The following is a 19396-nucleotide window of genomic DNA, read 5'->3' as shown; positions in this document are numbered from 1 at the left end:
CTCTGGTGGACATGTATGCTGCAACTGGCCATTTTAAAATGATAAATATATATTTTTTGGTACTTTTGACTAAGTACTTTTTGAAAGTACTTTTTAAAATATTTTGACGTATTACATAACTTTGTAATGTGTGCTTTCCAACACCCACTGCTTTTCAAAATGGTGTTGTACTGGCTTCCTTCCAGAAAAATATGCAAACCACTCTGTAGCTCCGTGGGTATTCAAACCTTTAATGCTTTTGGGTAACAGTCTAAGGTAAAGGCACAGAGAGGGTAGTAGTGACAGCATCAGATTGACATCGACTTTGAAGTACACTATTAATGAACTCACGACTAACTTCACCATAATCAGGAATAATCGGTGTGGTTATATACTAACAGTATTAGGCGTTAACAGAATATACTCATAACTCATTCACTAATCCCGTGCTTCTTTTGCACATGGTCCTGAGTATTGACATTTTTCATTTTCAGAGTGGTGTCCAGGCCCTAAGTCAGTGTCCCGGAAATGCTTCATGTCACAGTTGTGACATCACAGCCCTGCAATAGCCACAGCATTCTCTGCAGCCTGCCAGTCCCACGTCTCTCCTCACTGCAGGGCATCAGCACCCGATGAATTATGGGCCAGACCGTTGCCAATAACAGCCTGTTGACCCATGAACGCAATCAGTGCAGTCAAAGACGCGGGCGGTGGGTAGGGGGTGGTCGTGTCATCGCTGCGGAGCCCAGGGCATCCGTCAACAACTCCTCGTTTGCAGACTGGCTCGCTGCCAATCCTGATGTCCGAGGCTTTCCGGAATCCTCATTAGGTTTACTGATATTGGATTATTCTTCTCATGTATAAAAATGAAACAAATTGGAGAAAAAAAATGGAAATTCAATAGAGAGGGCAAGATGAAGAAAGAGAGGGACCGAGAGAGGAGGCAGTGAGAGGGGGGGGGGGGGGGGGACCCCAGGCAGTTTAGATTTTTGTCGTACTTTAACCTCCGTGATTTTTGGCCGCACTGCATTACCTGTCTCCATGTGTGCAGAGGACCTGAAGGAGAAGCTGCAGGACTTTGTGGACGAGGCTAACAGCCAGCGGCCCGGCTTCATCAAGGTGGTGCGGCACGGCCGGCAGGAGGGCCTGATCCGCTCGCGGGTCAGCGGCTGGAGGGCCGCCACCGCGCCTGTCGTGGCCCTCTTCGACGCCCACGTGGAGTTCAACACCGGATGGTGAGCACCCCCCGTCTGGGTCTCACACATCCACCATTTCACTGTACCTGCTCACCGCAGGAACGCGTTCGTGCGATGTATCCCTCTGTTTCATATTGCTTGAGGTTTACACATTTATTATTTTAGTAATAATGGTCGTCCTAGGTATGGATTTGAGAATCTCGGGGTTTCACTGAGCGAAACATTATTCAGTGCTTCCCTTTGCTTTCATTGCATTGTAATGTTCTTTTTAATTTCTTCTTCACAAGCACAGTTTGGTGAGTACATTTTGTCAGAAAAAAACCCAATATCTATTTAATCTGAAAACAAAAACCTGGCCCTTTTACTGGTGTTAAAGACCACTGTGTAATCTGATCAATGGCCTACTGTACATGGTGACAGAGTATGAAATCAGTCTCACCTTTCCACAGGCCATTGAGTTTGTTTCTCTAGCAGAGTTTACATGTCTCGTAATCTTACTCCCAGCAGTCTGACCCAAATCCTTAAAAGGCTTTGAACAGCTTCCAAAATGAGTTTGCTTTTAATCCATACAAACCAACTCCAGACACATGGAACTACATTAGATTACTGTGTCAGGAGCAATGGCTTGAGGACACATTCTTGCATGATGAATGAACACTTGTTACACTTGACAGATTTGGCAGGGATGTTCGGTCTTGCAAATGACATCTTCATTATTTTTAAATAATAGTACTATTCATACAGTATACCCATTATGCCAGTTACATTTTTGGGTTGGGATTGTCACTCACAATAAACCAGAGGCACGCTTTGTGTTCTGTTGCCCATGTTGTCCTGTTTGAATGTTGATTCTGTGTGTTTTTTTTGGCAGAATGAATTTGCATAAACCTTTGTGTATTTAGCCTTATTGATTCTGAATGTGGCTCTTTTTGAATGATACGAAGATTGCCATAATTAAGTGGGCGGGTGACAGGCATCCATACTAATCACATCACCATGCACGTAAAGTTTGAATTATCTGGCAAGTTTTTCAAGTAGGTTTTTGTGCAAATGGCAGTGATCAATAGGTCGGGTGACCGTCCAAGAAATTTATTATGCAGTGAATGAAATTCATATCCATTACCGTAGGAAGGGCGTGCTGCATTGAAAGGGATAAGTTTTATTACCCAGGCAGTGGATTTGTATGAATATGTATAAGCTTTTGAAGTGGAACAGTTCAGTAGAAACCTCAACTACATGACCATTTCTTCTCTTTCAGTTGGTAGTCATATATATTCATACCAGATAAATGTATGGCTGTCTCAGGAATAGATTTTCATTAAGATTTTTTTTGTGCCTGTTGTGCACATAACTGTAAGGGTGAAGGGTTTTATAATGAATAAATTAGAAAATGGATTGCATAATAATGAATAAGTAAGATATGGATTGTATATTTGCTGGCGACATTGAACAGAGTCCAAACACAAATTCCTATTTCTCTGATATGGCATTATCTAGTAAGAAGGAATAAAATTAGCTTCTTTGAAGTATTGGATGTTTCTGGAGTATTTCACTCTGCTTTCTGATATGTTGAAGTGGATTAAACACTTGACTATATCTGGGTCTCCGTGGAAACAGAAATAGGGTTTTCCATTGTGTTCTAAGGGCTGAACCGATCCTGCTGAGAATTAAGGAGGACCGAACTCGGATCGTCTCCCCATCGTTTGACAATATTAAATACGACACCTTCGAGATCGAGGAGTACCCCCTGTCTGCACAAGGCTTTGACTGGGAGCTGTGGTGTCGCTACCTAAACCCACCAAAGTCCTGGTGGAACAAGGCCAACTCCACTGCTCCTATCAGGTAACTGGGATCCTGCCAATGTACACTTCACAGTGTATTTTCTGAAGACAATGGTGTATTCATCCCATATGTGTGAAAGACTAGCCCTTCAATTCAATGAAAATACCTATGCCTGGATCACAGAGTTAGAATTTCTTTGGTGATTGTTCAAGTACTTACAAAACGATCATTGAAAGAGATAAAAATACAGATTGCATTGTCCAAATATTCTGCTATTACAGAGCAGCTTTCTGTTGAAATGGCTTGCGAGTTCTGTTTCAATCCAGGTAGCGCTTTATTGTAATGCAGTGTTGTATTAATCTGGGAGGGAAAAGCATATTCCCTTGAGGTGTATACCTAGTTTTCTTTGCATCAGGCTGAAGATACCGTGCAAGCCTACAGCCATTAAAATGTGCAAGTGTTTACTGATGTGGCTATACAGAGGCAAATCTATGTGTAGGAGTACAGCTTATTTAAATGTACCATGGCCTGTGGCAGATTTAAAGAGTCTTCTTAAAGATCAATGCTTCTTAATGTGTGTGAATAATGGAGCCAGCCTCCCACCTCAGGGCTGTTGAGCTGCTGGTAGAGGTGCTTTCAGCCTCGGTGTTCTGTGATCGATACAGCAGTGGCCCCTCTACGGCATACAAAGTGTGTGTGGAAATATGTTCCACCTCCTCAGCCATGACCGCACCACACTGCAGATATGTTTATGGGACTCATACACAAACATGCCGCATGGCAGATTAATTAAGCACTGGCCATGAAGAAAAGTTGTGTGTGCCTTCAGTCATGGTTTCAGGCCGGCTCTATGACGAATCACTGAATCTTTGACAAAAGAAATGAGTTAATTATCTATTTCACCTGCACCACTGCTGTGGAAAAGATAGATGCAGTATTTCTGATTACATTCTCATTGTGTCTCTTTGGTCCTTGTAGGAGCCCAGCACTGATTGGCTGCTTTGTGGTGGACAGGAAGTACTTTGAGGAAATCGGCCTTCTGGATGAGGGCATGGAGGTGTACGGGGGAGAGAACGTGGAGCTGGGTGTCAGAGTAAGTCCCAGAGAAATACAGGGCTTGCATGTGGATCCACAACTGCAGCAGCAAGAGTAATGACACCTTTATAGTGTGACCCCTTTATTTTCATTATCATATATGCATGAAAACAAATACACACATCAGTGGGAGGGAGGAGGATGACGTCTGTCTTTGGCAGATGTTCAGAGCGAGCCCATTAGTGGCTGTGTTAAGCAATCTGCTGTGCCATTATGGGAACATATGCCACTGCTGTCAGGGCAGGTTTGACTGACACAAGGAACACCCCCTCTCCCTCCAGCCTCCGTGAATACCATTGGGTCCCCAGCACTCAGACTCACATCATAATCATAATCACATCATCTCAGACAGCGAATTTCATTTAACACTCAAATGCAAATCAGCCATTACACTGCAGCAACAGTAGCCACGACACTGCAACAACAGCAGCCACCTGCACTGCAATAACAACACAATTTACACTGCAACAACAGCAGCCACCTGCACTGCAATAACAACACAATTTGCACTGCAACAACAGCAGCCACTACACTGCAACAACACCACAATTTACACTGCAACAACAGCAGCCACTACACTGCAACAACAACATAATTTACACTGCAACAACAGTAACCACCTACACTGCAACAACAACACAATTTACACTGCAACAACAGTAACCACCTACACTGCAACAACAACACAATTTACAGTGCAACAACAGCAGCCACTACACTGCAACAACAACACAATTTACACTTCAACAACAACAGCTACTACACTGGAACTACAGCCGCATTTACACAGCAACAGCGGCAGCAATTGCACAGCAACAACAGCAGCTACTGCACAGCTACAAAAGCAGCTTCTACGCTGAAAGTTCAACAGGCCTTTGCTCATAACCGGTGGTTAATGCTTTAAATTGGCCTTCAAAATTCAGGAAGCCCATCTTGTGCATAATGTCTTCCTGCGTGTAAACATTGTGTTCCAAGTGGATTTTCTGAACGATGTCACCTGTGACTATTCTAGGTTCGATATATTGTAGCTGCTGGGGCAGCTGGAGTAATTGTAATTGTGGTGCAATTTATTTAAAAAGGAAAATAAAAGTTGTGTTTGGCTTCTATTGCTTCTCCAGAAAGCACACACACACAGACGCAGACACGCACACGGTGTAGCCACAGTTGTGCCTTAGGCAGATAACTTGAAAGAGTATTTTTTTATCACCCAGGTGGTTAGGAGAATTACTGGCAGGAATCATTAATTCAGTCATTCTGTCAATAATGTGCAATTGCTGTAAACCTAAGCCATACTTAAGCCTTGCACCTGACATTGCACATGTGGAAAGCTCCATACCAGCTCAGCAGTGGAAGAGATGCACCAGAGGAAGAGTTGGAACACTGTGATATTCTCTGGTGAAGGCTCATAATTAAACTAACCACTGTGTGGTGCAGGAACTGAAACCAGTCACACAGCAATCAGTTCCAAGAATGACAAGACCACAAAGGCAGGTGGATGTGGCCATTGGGCATGCCATCTTCCAATTGCAGTGCTGTATGGGTAATACGGTCCAATATTACAGCACAGTCAGATAACTGGCAGTCCACTGGGAACGACGATGCAACTATATGTACCCCATCCAGCAATGACTCCGATGACCATTAATCACACAACAGGAGGGAGGATACGTGTCATCATCAATCTCACCATGGGAAAGAAGAGTTTCCATGTTGGATCTGTTCCATGTGTCTTGGAAAGCCACGCATTAAAGCAAAACAGAGTTGCGCTGTTTCTAGCTTGTTTCTCCCCAAAAGCAGAAACATGCTCAACTTCTCACTGTATCTTATCCTATAAGTGCTGGTGGAGCAACAGTGTGAGCTCAAACCAAAAACAGGTGGCAAAACCTGTGTTTGTAGAGATGACCAGTGCTGGTTTAATTGCTTGGCTGTGACAGGGCTGGATTAAGTTGTAGGGCAGAACACAGTATTTGGTTTGATTGCTGGTTTGAGACAGGAAGAGGAATTGGCTCCTGATTGCGTAGGCCCTGGATTTGGCAGGGTCTTCAGTACTTATTTCCGGCTGTGGGCTGTAATGGGGCTCCTAACAGATGGCAGTGCTGTGAGATGAGAGGTCACAGAGACCCTGGCACCAGCTCCAGAGCTGCAGCTGCTCTGTGCTCCAAGAGAGCCACTCTCACCAGCTCTAACACCCATGTAGCACTTACAGGAACAGTAGCACTTAGCTGCATGCTGTTCCTGGGCCTCTCTTCAACACTGCAACCGCACTTACACTGTCCCTTTGCTGTGCTGACCAATGTGCATCTAGAGATACGTATTAAATACTCAATCGACATCTTGATTCCCAGCCTACTCATCATCTGAACAATAATGATTAGCAGAATAATTCCACCTGTTACAGTATTGAAATTGTAAAAATGTAAATTAAAAAAACACAGATTTTCCCTCACTTTGTAGTTGTTGCAGTCAATATTCATGCTGTAAAGGACTGAAACAATATGAGCAGGCTTTTATTTAGTTATGTGTTTGTATAATTGTATCATTTTGTAGATGCATAACAGTGGAATCATTTTCCTGTGTGTTAAAATGAAAAAATGGGTGTTGATACCTATATAGAATAAGCACTCTAACCCCCACAAACTGTTGTAAAGCCTCTCCACATGAAAAACAGCAACAATTCCCCATCCTGACTGTAAGCCTAGGAGAATGAATCACAGTGGACAACATTGGTTTTAAGGACTGGCAAGCAAATTGTACTATAAAATGAGATTGCTGAATGCAGCAGTATAAAGCTTTCATGTAAATGGGAGCCGATCACTCAGAATATGAAATAGCCATGTGCATAAAATATATTGAAGTCAGGAACACTTGCCAGTTAGAGATGTGGCATTCATTTTATGCCAAATTGTATACACTAACCTGTTCAGTAAGTGTATCGACAACAGGCTTAGTAGATGATTTTACTTAATCCCCTTTATGAATGAATGAGTAAACAAGATTAGAAAGCCACCGATAATTAATATCAGTATAGGTAATTGGTTTTTTTTAGCAGCAGACTGGAGAACTGCATGTCAGTATGCATGGTATTAGATTTGAGTCCATATGTAAACCGGCAGCTGATATTACAAATGATGTAAATCTGTTCTTGGTAGTATTTTTCTGAGCAAACAATAATAATTAAATAATTTAAAGTCATTTAATACTGCTATCTATAAATATTTTTAGTAGATGTTTCTTCGCCCATCCAGCAATGTTTACTGTGCTTGAGAAATTGAATTTGATTACCTTGTTCAAGGTTACCGTGGCAACGGTGCATTCAGGAATGCGAACCTACGGCCTTCCTTGTTAGGTGTTTTGTTCCCACTGCTGCTGTTACTGAACTTACTCTTACAGTCTCCGGTGAGATACACTACATCTTTCTTCTGACAAGCATATTGCAGACCTCACGGCCATTAAAAGGCAACAAATCTTTTCTTTCTGCTGGAACTATCACTTCCCAACTTTCACCATTCTGCCCTTAAGTGACTTTGACCATTGTCCAAACTTGTGTAACCATGGTCTGCATTGAAAAAAATAGACAGTCGATTGAATTAAAATAACTATGTTTGCTCTGATAGCAACACTTCCATACAATGTACAGCTGCAAAAACTGCAAAGTGTGTTAATTGAAATCTGCAGAAGGTCTGTGGGAAAATCTGCTCACTGACATGCTGGTAGACTTACGGTGTGTGTTACAGTAGCATATCAGTCAAGAGTAAGACACACACTGCTACAATATATCCTAGCACTGAGGTCTATCTTATGCATGCCCGCCCGCCCACGCACACACTTACTCAGTCTCAGTCAGTGTCATTGAGCGTTGGTGTGTGTTGGGGTTTAGACCTCGCTCTGGCATCGTTGTGGATTCCTGCGGTAAACACCCCCCTACCCAGCTGAACATCCGCGCAGTGGTAATATGGCATCAGCAGAATGTTCAGCCCAGTTAGGTACTGGCTGTGATGAACTGCGTGTCGAAGAACAGTTTACCTTTGCTTCTGAATTTTATACATGGCATGGGCATGTGTGTAGACATCACTTCAACATTATAATTATGTAAATATCACTCCATGTGTCCTAGGCTGTAACATATACGGTATATTTTATCTTTCTGAATCCCACTTCATTAATTTGTCTCTGTGTCTGTGTGCATGGATGTAATAACAGGTGTGGCAGTGTGGGGGCAGTGTGGAGGTTCTGCCCTGTGCCAGGATCGCCCACATTGAGCGCGCTCACAAGCCCTACACTGAGGACCTGACAGCGCACGTGCGCAGGAATGCGCTGAGAGTGGCTGAGGTGTGGATGGACGAGTTCAAGAGCCATGTCTACATGGCCTGGAACATTCCGCAGGAGGTGAGGCGGAAACACTGTCCACATTTTAATGTTGAAAGTCTGTGTGAGTCTTTTGGATTTAGGCACAAGCTCCCTGCCAAGGAGAGGAAATAAGATGATAGAATCTCCTGAGTGTCATACAGTGTATCATAGAAATGACAGTGTATCATAGTAGTGACTGAGCATGTTGAACATCTTACGAGAATGCAATGTACATATTTTGTGTAGTTGCTAAAAAGGTTTTTGAAAATAATTCATACAGTTTATTGAATGGATACACAGTAGAACCTCTACTATCCGGCATTCTACTTTGTTCCACTTCCCGTAATTAGGGCTGAGGGGCTCATGGGTGGGGGTGATGAAATAATTAATAATACAGTATGTAATTGAAAAAGTAATAATTACCAAAGAATTTAAAATACACCCAGGTGCAAAAGTTCAAACATCCCACACTGATACACAAATATGCCACTAGCCTGACACCAAATGTATGTTGTCTTATCTTTATTTTGTTGTTTCACAAAATGACTGTTTTTCTTTCAAAATATCAGCTGCTGCAAGTCATTCGGGTAGCATGTGGAGCCCTAAAGCAAATAGATGAATGTGCTGTTGAAAATGTGCAATAAAGTATTGGCTATAGAAAGCTTAACTTATAATGATTCATTCAGGTGATAAATTACTTCTCTATCCACATGTATTCATAGAATCTTCTGTTTTGTTATTTCCCTGTACTTTTAATTGGACTGTTTCATATGTACTAAACCATGCGAAATCTTTTGAAAACAATGAGGGGTAAAAATAAAGGTATAGATTGTCTTGAAGCGCAGCGGGTTTGTGAGTGAACCTGCTCGGTTCGGACAGATGCATGCTCCGCTCTCGGCCTCTCTCTCTCTCTCTCTCTCTCTCTCTCTCTCTCTCTCTCTCTCTGGAAGCTGCCCATGTGCATTCTGGTCCTGCGCCGGGCTGAATCAGGCACACAGCTGCTCCTAATCTCCTTTCATTAGGCTCCCGTTACAGGCCACGTTCCTCAGCTTTCACCCCGGCGTCCGGGATCGGGCCGGCCCCCACCGGCACACGGCCGTGGAAATTACAGACAAGTTCATTCTGGGTAGATAAACGACTCGCTAGTCCTGCCGTCCCCGGCTAGCTCGGTGCCATAAATATCTACCGTCTTCCTCGGTCTGGAGTGCAAACGACTGCACGCTGGTGGTGGAGCGCTGGGAGAGAGAGGGGTGGGGGGGAGGCTGCTGTACGCATGTGAGGAAAATGCCTCCAGGGATGCCTGTCGTTTGCATGATTTGACTGGGGCACGCGGTTATCCACAGACACTCAATACCCCGGAGATGAGTCAGTTAGGGATGCCAGACTAGATTTAACTGGAGGGGAGACTAGCCAGCCATGTTGTTAAAGCGACAAACACTTATTACGAGATGCAGTGAGATCACACCTGATTGTTCATTTGTACTATTTGCGGAATATGCCACAAAATCATACGCAGTTAAATTAACAGACAATCTTTTTTTCCTCTACATCACATATCATGTTTGTGCATTCATTTATTGGTGTGGGAAATTACATTGTGTTAATAGTCCTACAGTGGTGAGGAGTGAAATAATGGAGAAATGACACTGCACTGCAGTTACTCAAACCGAGATTACCACAGATCCCTTTAGCAGAGCAGCACAGAGCCTTGAATGTGAGAAGGGTGAGAGTGAGTGTCAGATGACAGCGCTTTTTATCTCTATTGAGAGCAGGTTCAGTAGTGTTAGTGTCTTTTGGGTTTAGTAACAGAGCAGTGCTGTTTATCTCTATTGAGAACAGCTGCAGTAGTGTTAGTTTGTTTTGGGTTCAGTAACAGAGCAGTGCTGTTTATCTCTATTGAGAACAGCTGCAGTCGTGTTGGTGTGTTTTGGGTTCAGTAACAGAGCAGTGCTGTTTATCTCTATTGAGAGCAGGTTCAGTCGTGTTGGTGTGTTTTTGGTTCAGTAACAGAGCGGTGCTGTACTCTCTATAGCAAGCATCTTAGTGTGGGTGCGTGTGGGTGTGTTTTAGAAGAAGGGAGACTGAGCTGGTGATAGCCATCTTCTTGCTGTGTTCCCATCATGCTTTGTGGTCTCAGGGGCTTCTTCTCTCCGTCAGTCCAGCTGCCCCCCTTAGGGAATCTGTCTCCTCTCCGGCAGCAAGCACAGAATTGTGGGAAAAGACGCATCACTCTGTTGTTAACATTCGTGAAAGATGGAATCTTGCTTTTCTTCCAGATGTATGGCAAAGAAGTACTAAACAGGAAATGTGATTTTGTATTGATTGTGGATCATTCATTTCATGGCACAACATATTCCTTCACTCCGCTGCCATTCCCAACTGTGTAAAAATGCAGACAACATGCAGATCATTCATTCATTCATTATCCTAACCCGCTTATCCTGAACAGGGTCGCAGGGGGGCTGGAGCCTATCCCAGCATGCATTGGGCGAAAGGCAGGAATACACCCTGGACAGGTCGTCAGTCCATCACAGGGCACACACACCATTCACTCACACACTCATACCTACGGGCAATTTAGACTCTCCAATCAGCCTAACCTGCATATCTTTGGACTGTGGGAGGAAACCGGAGTACCCGGAGGAAACCCACACAAACACGAGGAGAACATGCAAACACCACACAGAGAGGCCCCAGCCAACTGGGATTCGAACCCAGGACCTCCTTGCTGTGAGGTGGCAGTGCTACCCACTGCACCATCCGTGCCACCTACATGCAGATCAATTGACCTGAAAATAAGGTGTGTGTGTGTGTGTGTGTGTGTGTGTGTGTGTGTGTGTGTGTGTGTGTGTGTGTGTGTGTGTGTGTGTGTGTGTGTTTGTGTGTCTGCTTGTGTGTACAGGACCCAGGGATCGACATCGGGGACATATCTGACAGGAAGGCCCTGAGGAAAAGGCTGCAGTGCAAGACGTTTCGATGGTACCTAGTCAACGTTTACTCCGAGATGAGAATGTACACTGACATCATGGCCTATGGAGTGGTGAGAGTTTGCCTGTTATCCTTTCCTGTTCTTCATCGGCTGCCGAAAGTGCTGTTGTTCACTTGTCAGTAGTTTAAATTAGTGGCTTCCACTGGGGATATTTACATATTCTCCCTGTACATTCTCCCCGTCTGTGCACCAGAGAGATATTCACATATTATTCAGCAGCTGAATGAGACTGTATGAAAAGGGCTTTTCAGCCATGCCAGAGGAACAGCTTTGCACCTGCAGTCTAGTTGCTCTGCAGGGAAGCTGTTTTTTTATTAATAATTCCGCTAGAAAAACCTACACTTACTCAATGGTTGCATGAAAATATCTGGCAAAAAAGCTAATCACAGCTAAAAGGATCCATAGGTATTGGAAACCAGCTGATTCCAACATTATCAGAGCATGACCACTTTTGACGGACCATTCAGAACTCAGCATTTGGCTCTGTTCACGGACCTGTTTTTTTGTGTGTCTGCAGCTGAAAAGCTCCATCAGGACTGACCTGTGTCTGGACCAGGGGCCGAACACAGACAATGTCCCCATCCTCTACATCTGCCACGGGATGACCCCCCAGGTCGGTGGTCCTAAGCTCAGTGCTACTCTGTGTGACATCACTCACCTACCCATATGTGGTCTCAAACAAAGAAAGAATATCCATTGACAATTGAGTCTGAAAGACTACCGGTTTGAAAAACCTTCAAGCCAATGGCTTTTTTAGACTCAATTATCACTGGAGTGGGAGGTCAGGCTGGATCTTGATGGCTCTGGATATGCTTCTATCTGTGGCCCCAATTACAGAGAAAATGCTGCCGTGTTCGTCTTACTCAATTATTCTTCTTTCATTTCCAAATGAGAATGACCTATAGGAACTCCACCAGGGTTATTTCAAATTACATTTGAAATAGTCCTTTGGGTTACTGGTGTATGGCTTTATATTAATACCCTCAATAACGAGGTCTATAGAATACAGTATGTTTCCTAAACAGAAAACCGTACTTGAAAGTAAAAACATTGCTTTGGAATACAATTCAACCCAATGTATAGTTGATGTACAGTATTTATAGAGCAATAACAGAGTGGTATATGACTAATGTATGTAATAAACACATGAGTCTGGCAACAGTAAAAAAGTAAATAGCAATGTTTAGAATTGTCCTTATTTATGTTATTGTCAGAAACTTGGTTTAAAATTTCTCAAGTTCATTATTTTGAAAATGCAGGCCACTTGGTTAGTGTCAGTGTCTGCTTCTTATACTGATCTCCCTGAACTGATCCTTAGTTGTTTTTCTGAACTGCATCCACTGTTCATCCTACCACATGGATAGCGATGATCAGAATCAGAATCACTTTATTCGCCAAGTAGTTTTCACATACAAGGAATTTGCTGTGGTTAGTGGGTGCATGCAGACAACATAAAGAATAATACTAAAAATAGAAACATAGATATAAAATAAAGTGGAATATAAATATAAATTAAAAGATAAAAATGCAAATGAATATTTAAAGATGATACTGAAGCAGAGTATGTGAAATATTATTAAAGTGCAAAATCTAAAGTCTATGGGGGCGGTCTATGATCAGCCACACCATGATCATCTCTATGGATCACCATTCTTTCCCACACTGCTGCCGCAGTATGGCATGACCTGTGCGATATTGAGCACAGAGATAATATACAGTGTAGTACAGTGATCTACAGTGTAGTTTATATGTTGAGTTTATCCATATGGCAGATAATATATGTCATTATGTGTCATGTTGAATATTTTTGTACATTGTTGAGTGTATTTCAGTGCTACAGCAGAAACAGTATATATACACTCACTAAGGACTTTATTAGGAACACTACACTTGTACACCTACTTATTCATGCGATTATCATGATTATCTACTCTGCCAATCGTGTGGCAGCAGTGCAGTGCATAAAATCATGCAGACATGGGTCAGGAGCTTCAGTTAATGTTCACATCAACCATCAGAACGGGAAAAAATGTGATCTCAGTTGTTTTGACCGTGGCATGATTGTTGGTGCCAGACGGGCTGAGTATTTCTGTAACTGCTGATCTCCTGCGATTTTCACGCACAACATGTAAAACCTCTAAGTGGATAGGCTACAGCAGCCAAAGACTTAATAAGTCTAAAACATAAGTCTAATAAATACCTAATAAAGTGTGTCTTTTTTATAACACATGTATAATTTAGAGTGAGGGAGGGAGGGAAAGAGAGAGAGAGCGAGAGAGAGAGAAATAAAGCAAGATTGTAAGAGGTCTGACAAAAGTTATTATTCTGTCACAAATTATAGATTTACTCCTCAGAGATTTACACAGCCCAACTTGCTGTGTACAATGTCAATGGTCACTATAAATGACACATTCATATTATCTGTTATATATTTAGAACTGACAAGTTTTACTGAGAATAGTAAATTCAAAAATCTTTAACAAACTTGTAGCTACTGTGACACATTTTATATTTGTGGTTGCCACATATACAAAAAGTAGTACAGTAGTTGAAAACATAAATGTAGTTGAAATGCATTATGAATTATCCTTTTCCCACAAAAATGTCATGTCAAGACAGCAATGAAGTTGAAAGACCAAGGAAAATGAGAGAACCCTCGCCAAATTAAAATGCATACATAAGATGAAGATGTTACTTCAAATAATATATTTTATAAGTGTTGACAAAGTATTTTGACAGATTCAGTGCTGGCTGATTATTGCAGATCTTATCTGTGGTAAATGACAGTTAGTCATGATACCAGTCTGCCAGCCAGTAAGGCCATGTCTCCGTAGGGTGGTGTGAGTGCAGTGAGTAGGAATGAAACTCAGCTGGGTATTGAACCCACAGACCTCTGAAGGAATTTACTAAAGAACAGACAGCACTTTCTCCAAATTGGAAAGAGCTGTGTAGCAATTATATCATAAACACAAGAAAAAATATTTATGTACAAGTAAAACAAAAAAAGTATAAATTGCATTATTGACCTGTTTGTTTATGCTTATCGATTTGTTTGAACATTACATTTCACACATTATACTTCCATATTCTGTAGGTGGATATTAACTGAATGTAATTCAGGATTAGTTGTTTTTGTATCAATATTTTTAATGCGCTGTAGCTCTAAACAAAAACAATATAATAAACCTCATCGCAATTTTATGCGGTACAGTGGATATGATGTGAAATGAAAGAGATATGGTAAAAACCAAATAAATAATTACGTATGAAGCAGTGGTATGTATTGTGGCCTGTGTAATGTCCTAAAAATGACTTATTATAGTGTATGTAGGTTATTGGACAGGTTCGGTATACTGTATGAAAAGCCTGAGACAAGGCTGCCATTATCTGACTTGGGATTTGCAGATTGTAAGGTGCTAATAAAAGCCCTGCTGATGAGCAGGTAAAGTAAGTTAGCTCCTGAAGCTGTGAGTCCCCCTTAACTAGACACTGCTGAGCAAGTAATGCATGTCATAGTACATGCAATATCCAGTTTTACAGGTTTGATAAGGAAGGATGTTTGTTCATTTTCAATGTTGGTTGAGCTGAAGTTGTTTTGACTTTGGAGAGAAAGCTGAAAAAGCTTTTTTATTCCATTCATAAAATGTGTTTGAATCCGATTTCATGACTGGAAAGGGATACTTAAATTCAAGCCAGTTTCGTTCTATTTCCTGAAATATTTAATGGAGAAATCTCCTTGTATGGCAGTAGATTGCATGGAACATCTTTTAAAATGTAAGTATACACAGTATATCTTGTCAGATGTTAGCACTGATAGTAGCTTTGAGTTTTGATGTATATGCTGTGCTCCTTCAAAGTGAAGGCCCAGAAAAGCAAAATGCTTGTGCACAATTCCTGCAGCCTTTTAAGTGTCCTTAAAAGGCAATTACGTCTTTTTTTCTTCTTTACTAAACTCTAAAAATATATGTATTTTGCCTTGGAATAGCATTGATACACCAGTAATCACACATGGACAAATACCTGCAAAACGGAATCAAGCTATTTTCAATGAGTGAAGATCATCACTAGGATACAGAAGAATGCTGATGGTGCTATGAGATGTATCTGCTAAAGGAACCCTAAATAGTGCTGCTTGGTCTTATCAAAGCAAATCAGCTGCACATGTAGAAGGGCTTACCAGCTATTTACACATTGCTTGTGGGTGTTAGAAAAATGTCTTGGGAGATATATTACTACTGCAAAGACTGAGTAAGGCACATTGCAACGGGTAAACCTGAAGCCTTCTCTCCATTGAAATGTGAGATCAAGGAATGAAAGGCTTTAAATAAATTCTATCAGATATTATTACTGTTCACTTTCTGCTTTGTATATTAAGGCTTTTCTCGGAAATGTCTGAATCATAAGTAGATACAGGTCTATATTTAATTAACATTTTGTCTTTAACTTCACTAAATTTAATGTGTGTTTTGCTATTTATTGATGAGTCAAAATGAAGGTTACATGTTGATTGAATCCATTTATTCAGGAATAATGTTAACTGCACCTCTTGGTCTCTTAAACACGAATACAAATGCACACCAAGGCCCATCAGAAGGAAAAGAAAATGGGATAATGTAGTATTCAATATAATAACAGTGTCTATCTTTGAGGTAAGTGTGCTTTGACATTTATGTCACTCATAAAAAAATAAGTGGAAAAGGAAACTACATTTTTAAAGAGTACGTTTTGAAGAGACTGGAAGTAGCCATTGGTGTCCATGCAGCATTCATACGCTAATATAGTATAAGGAATGTGAAGGGGGGCAGAGATCACACCTGCAGCCACATTGAATTACTGAATAACAATATCTCACCTGTCAATCTGATCCCACAAGTGACTGACATAAGTGACTGAATGGATTCTTAAATAGGTCTTGAAAATTGAAGGACAGTGTAAATATTCATAATTCTTCGCAAATGTGAGCCGTTGAAGAAGAGAATGGTGTGTTCTGCTCTGACAGAATGTGATAAAAGAATGAACACTTCAATATTTGGCCGTTTCCAAGAATGTGGTGAACATCAAAATGTTGTATCTTTTTTTTTTGGTGTAACCAATTAAATATTAGTATTTGCCCACTAACTTGGCTGTAAATAGGGCCACCACCTCCTAGTTCCATGTTATTCCAGAACTGTTTTGATTTCAGAATGTGGTTGAATCTAAAATGCAGCACTCAACAGATCCATCCTCTGTCATTCCAGAATGTGTACTATACCAGCAGTCAGTGGCTACACGTGGGGGTCCTGAGTCCTACCATTGACGATGATGATAACAAGTGCCTGGTGGACGTCAACAGCAGGCCAAGGCTAATTGAGTGCAGCTACGCTACAGCAAAGAGGATGAAGCTGCACTGGCTGTTTACTCAGGTAGAGTGTTATGTGTGTTTTGTCTTGAGGGGAAAACAATTCCATTTCAGTGAAAATGAAGGCCGAAGTCGTGTGTTGTTGGCTAATAGAATAAGGTCATTAGTTGATTTTTCAGACAGGCCTGGAATGGTAATAACTGGGGGACTTGGGACAATGTCGGGAAAAACACCCTCAAGCTTTTGTGCTATCTCATTAGTGCCACTGAGAACTTTACCCAACTACTGAATTAGGGACTATCACAGTCCACTGGACTCTTCCCTCATTAAACATTCTGCATTCCTAAAAATCATTTACAAGGGAACAAACAGCCACTAATGACTTCTCTGTCCTCAATAGCACAGCTCCTACAGACTGTCACTAATTTTTAGTTCAACTGGGCCAAAGCCTGAATGGACGAGAATGTGAGGTTTTCTCTGATTATGAAAGTATGATGCATTTTATTTAAGAAATCTACCTCTCCTGATGTACTTACTATTCCTTGCACAGTGAGCCATATACAAAGAACCAGGCAGCTCAGTTTACAGTAGAGATACTGTATAGTTTTGGTTACATGAATAATACGGAATATGGAGCCATATTCAGTTAATACAATCACAAACCAATCAGCACATGCACACAAAAAAAGATTTTAGTCGGATTAGGGCAATCATTTGGATTCTTTGCAAACTCTAGAGACTAGTGAACGTGAAAATCCCAGGAGATCAGCCATTTCTGAGATACTCAAACCACCCTGTCTGCCACCAACAATCATTCCATGGTCAAAGTCACTTAGATCACATTTTTTCCCCAGTCTGATGGTTGATGTGAACATTAACTGAAGCTACAGACTCGTATCTACATGATTGTATGCATGGCACTGCTGCCACACAATTGGCTGATTAGATAATCACATGAATAAGTAAGTGTAATAAAGTAAAAATATTCCTAATAAAGTGCTCGGTGACTGTACAGTATGCACCTTAATCAGATGCATTTGCAACTTGTTTCTTTAGAGCACATAATAGCTTTAACTCTTAATATTAACTACAGACCTTATTTTCTATGAGAACAAACAATCTAATTTTAATCTAATCTGCTGAGAGTTATATACTGTATCTCCCAAGCAAAATTATTCAACATTTAAAGGAGAGATGGATCGGTCGAGCAACTCATTATTGGTTGTTATAGAAACCATCCTTAAATTTGATATTAATTTGTTTGTAGTCTTTACTCAGCAACATTTTTTCATTCAGCTTAATCTCCCCTATTCTCACATCTGAACTGGGTTTAGGCTTCCAAAATCCTCTGGGTTATTGATGAACATTTGTAAAAAGAATTTGGTTGTCTTCATATCACACAAGCAGTGAAACCACAGATTCTCCTTCTAAATACTATAAAGTCAGAATGTCCTCAAGACACCTTTTGCCTGCCAAGTTAACGTTATAGAAAACCTATCTACACACAGACATAAGGTGGGGAACCAAATTGTCTACTGTGATTTGTTATCTGTTCATATCTGATTCTGTTTCAGAATGGTTGAAAGTCACCTGAAGAGGCAACCGTTTGTTTTTCCATGGTTTAATATCTTCCCATGTTTCAGAAGAATATTCATCAAGTGATAAAAAAAACAGTTTTTTTTTGTCAAGAAGCTAAATTCCACAACCAAAGCAGTTTATATTGAATTATGGTGCCATATCACTCCCGTTTGTTTTGGTTTAATGAATATCATAATACCTTTAAGTAGTCTAAGTGAGTTTGACTGCAACTGGCCCTACATGGATTCGATTGAATCTTTGATTCCAGGCCTTAGTTGTACATTATATCAGGACTACTTTTCTTTTCAGGTGAATGAATAGACATCCTCATCAGGTTCGAAAGCATTTCTGCATAAATCATTTGGTGAATCAAAGTATTGAGTTCTCAAGTTCAAATTGGAAATTCAGCTCAGCATTCTGTGTTCCAGACAACTCATACAGGATCTCCTTAATAAACTAAAGATTAAAAATCAAATCAAAAGAGCTGTGATTTCCAAATTGACTAATTTGACCATGGAGGTCCTCAGCACATGGTAGGAGCTCTGCCTTTAATGGGGTATGAGGGTAGCTCTCAGCAGGCTTGAGGCCCAGATAAAACCCACAGCCTGGGGTCTAATGGGCCTGCAGCTCCATTTAGCAAAGTAACTCTGTCAAGTACAGACCCATTACTGCAGAGTGAGTGGGGTGGTGAGGGCTGCATGATCAAAGCCGTCAGATAGCTGGCAGGTATATGTTTAATGCAATCTGGATTTCAAACATATAGTCCTTTTATGAGTAGTCAGAGAGAGAGTACTGCGTATGGGTGTTGCTGTAATGACGAGAAAGGAACATCTTAGATTATGTTTGAAACTGAGCAGTCATTACAATAAATAATCTGTAATATTCTGCCAACTGACTGTCGTTACAGCATGTATGTAAATGTCTGCATATGAAACTATATATAATTTGGCAGATAAGACGATGCGGTTCAGGGCTTCTGGTTTCTAATTAGATTTCCTTTACCATGACTTAAATTAAAATTCAATTATATGCTGAGGAATTTATTTCAAATGTTAAACTTTAGGAAATATCTAAAAGCAGCCAGAACCTTCC

At 41.1% G+C, this 19396-nt stretch overlaps 1 protein-coding gene across 1 annotated transcript in view; it reads left to right on the top strand.

Annotated features, from left to right (window-relative positions):
• Positions 1 to 19396, top strand: part of galnt18b (UDP-N-acetyl-alpha-D-galactosamine:polypeptide N-acetylgalactosaminyltransferase 18b) — an 80580-nt gene that overhangs the window by 57974 nt on the left and 3210 nt on the right. The window contains exons 4-10 of the mRNA XM_061246653.1: positions 1031 to 1214; positions 2820 to 3017; positions 3936 to 4050; positions 8253 to 8438; positions 11302 to 11439; positions 11906 to 12001; positions 16626 to 16790. Of these exons, the coding sequence (XP_061102637.1) occupies positions 1031 to 1214; positions 2820 to 3017; positions 3936 to 4050; positions 8253 to 8438; positions 11302 to 11439; positions 11906 to 12001; positions 16626 to 16790 (1082 nt within the window). The remainder of the gene's footprint in view (positions 1 to 1030; positions 1215 to 2819; positions 3018 to 3935; positions 4051 to 8252; positions 8439 to 11301; positions 11440 to 11905; positions 12002 to 16625; positions 16791 to 19396) is intronic.

The sequence above is a fragment of the Conger conger genome, chromosome 6 (assembly GCF_963514075.1).
Source record: "Conger conger chromosome 6, fConCon1.1, whole genome shotgun sequence".
Lineage (NCBI taxonomy): Eukaryota > Metazoa > Chordata > Actinopteri > Anguilliformes > Congridae > Conger > Conger conger.
This window is presented reverse-complemented; position numbering and strand designations above follow the sequence as displayed.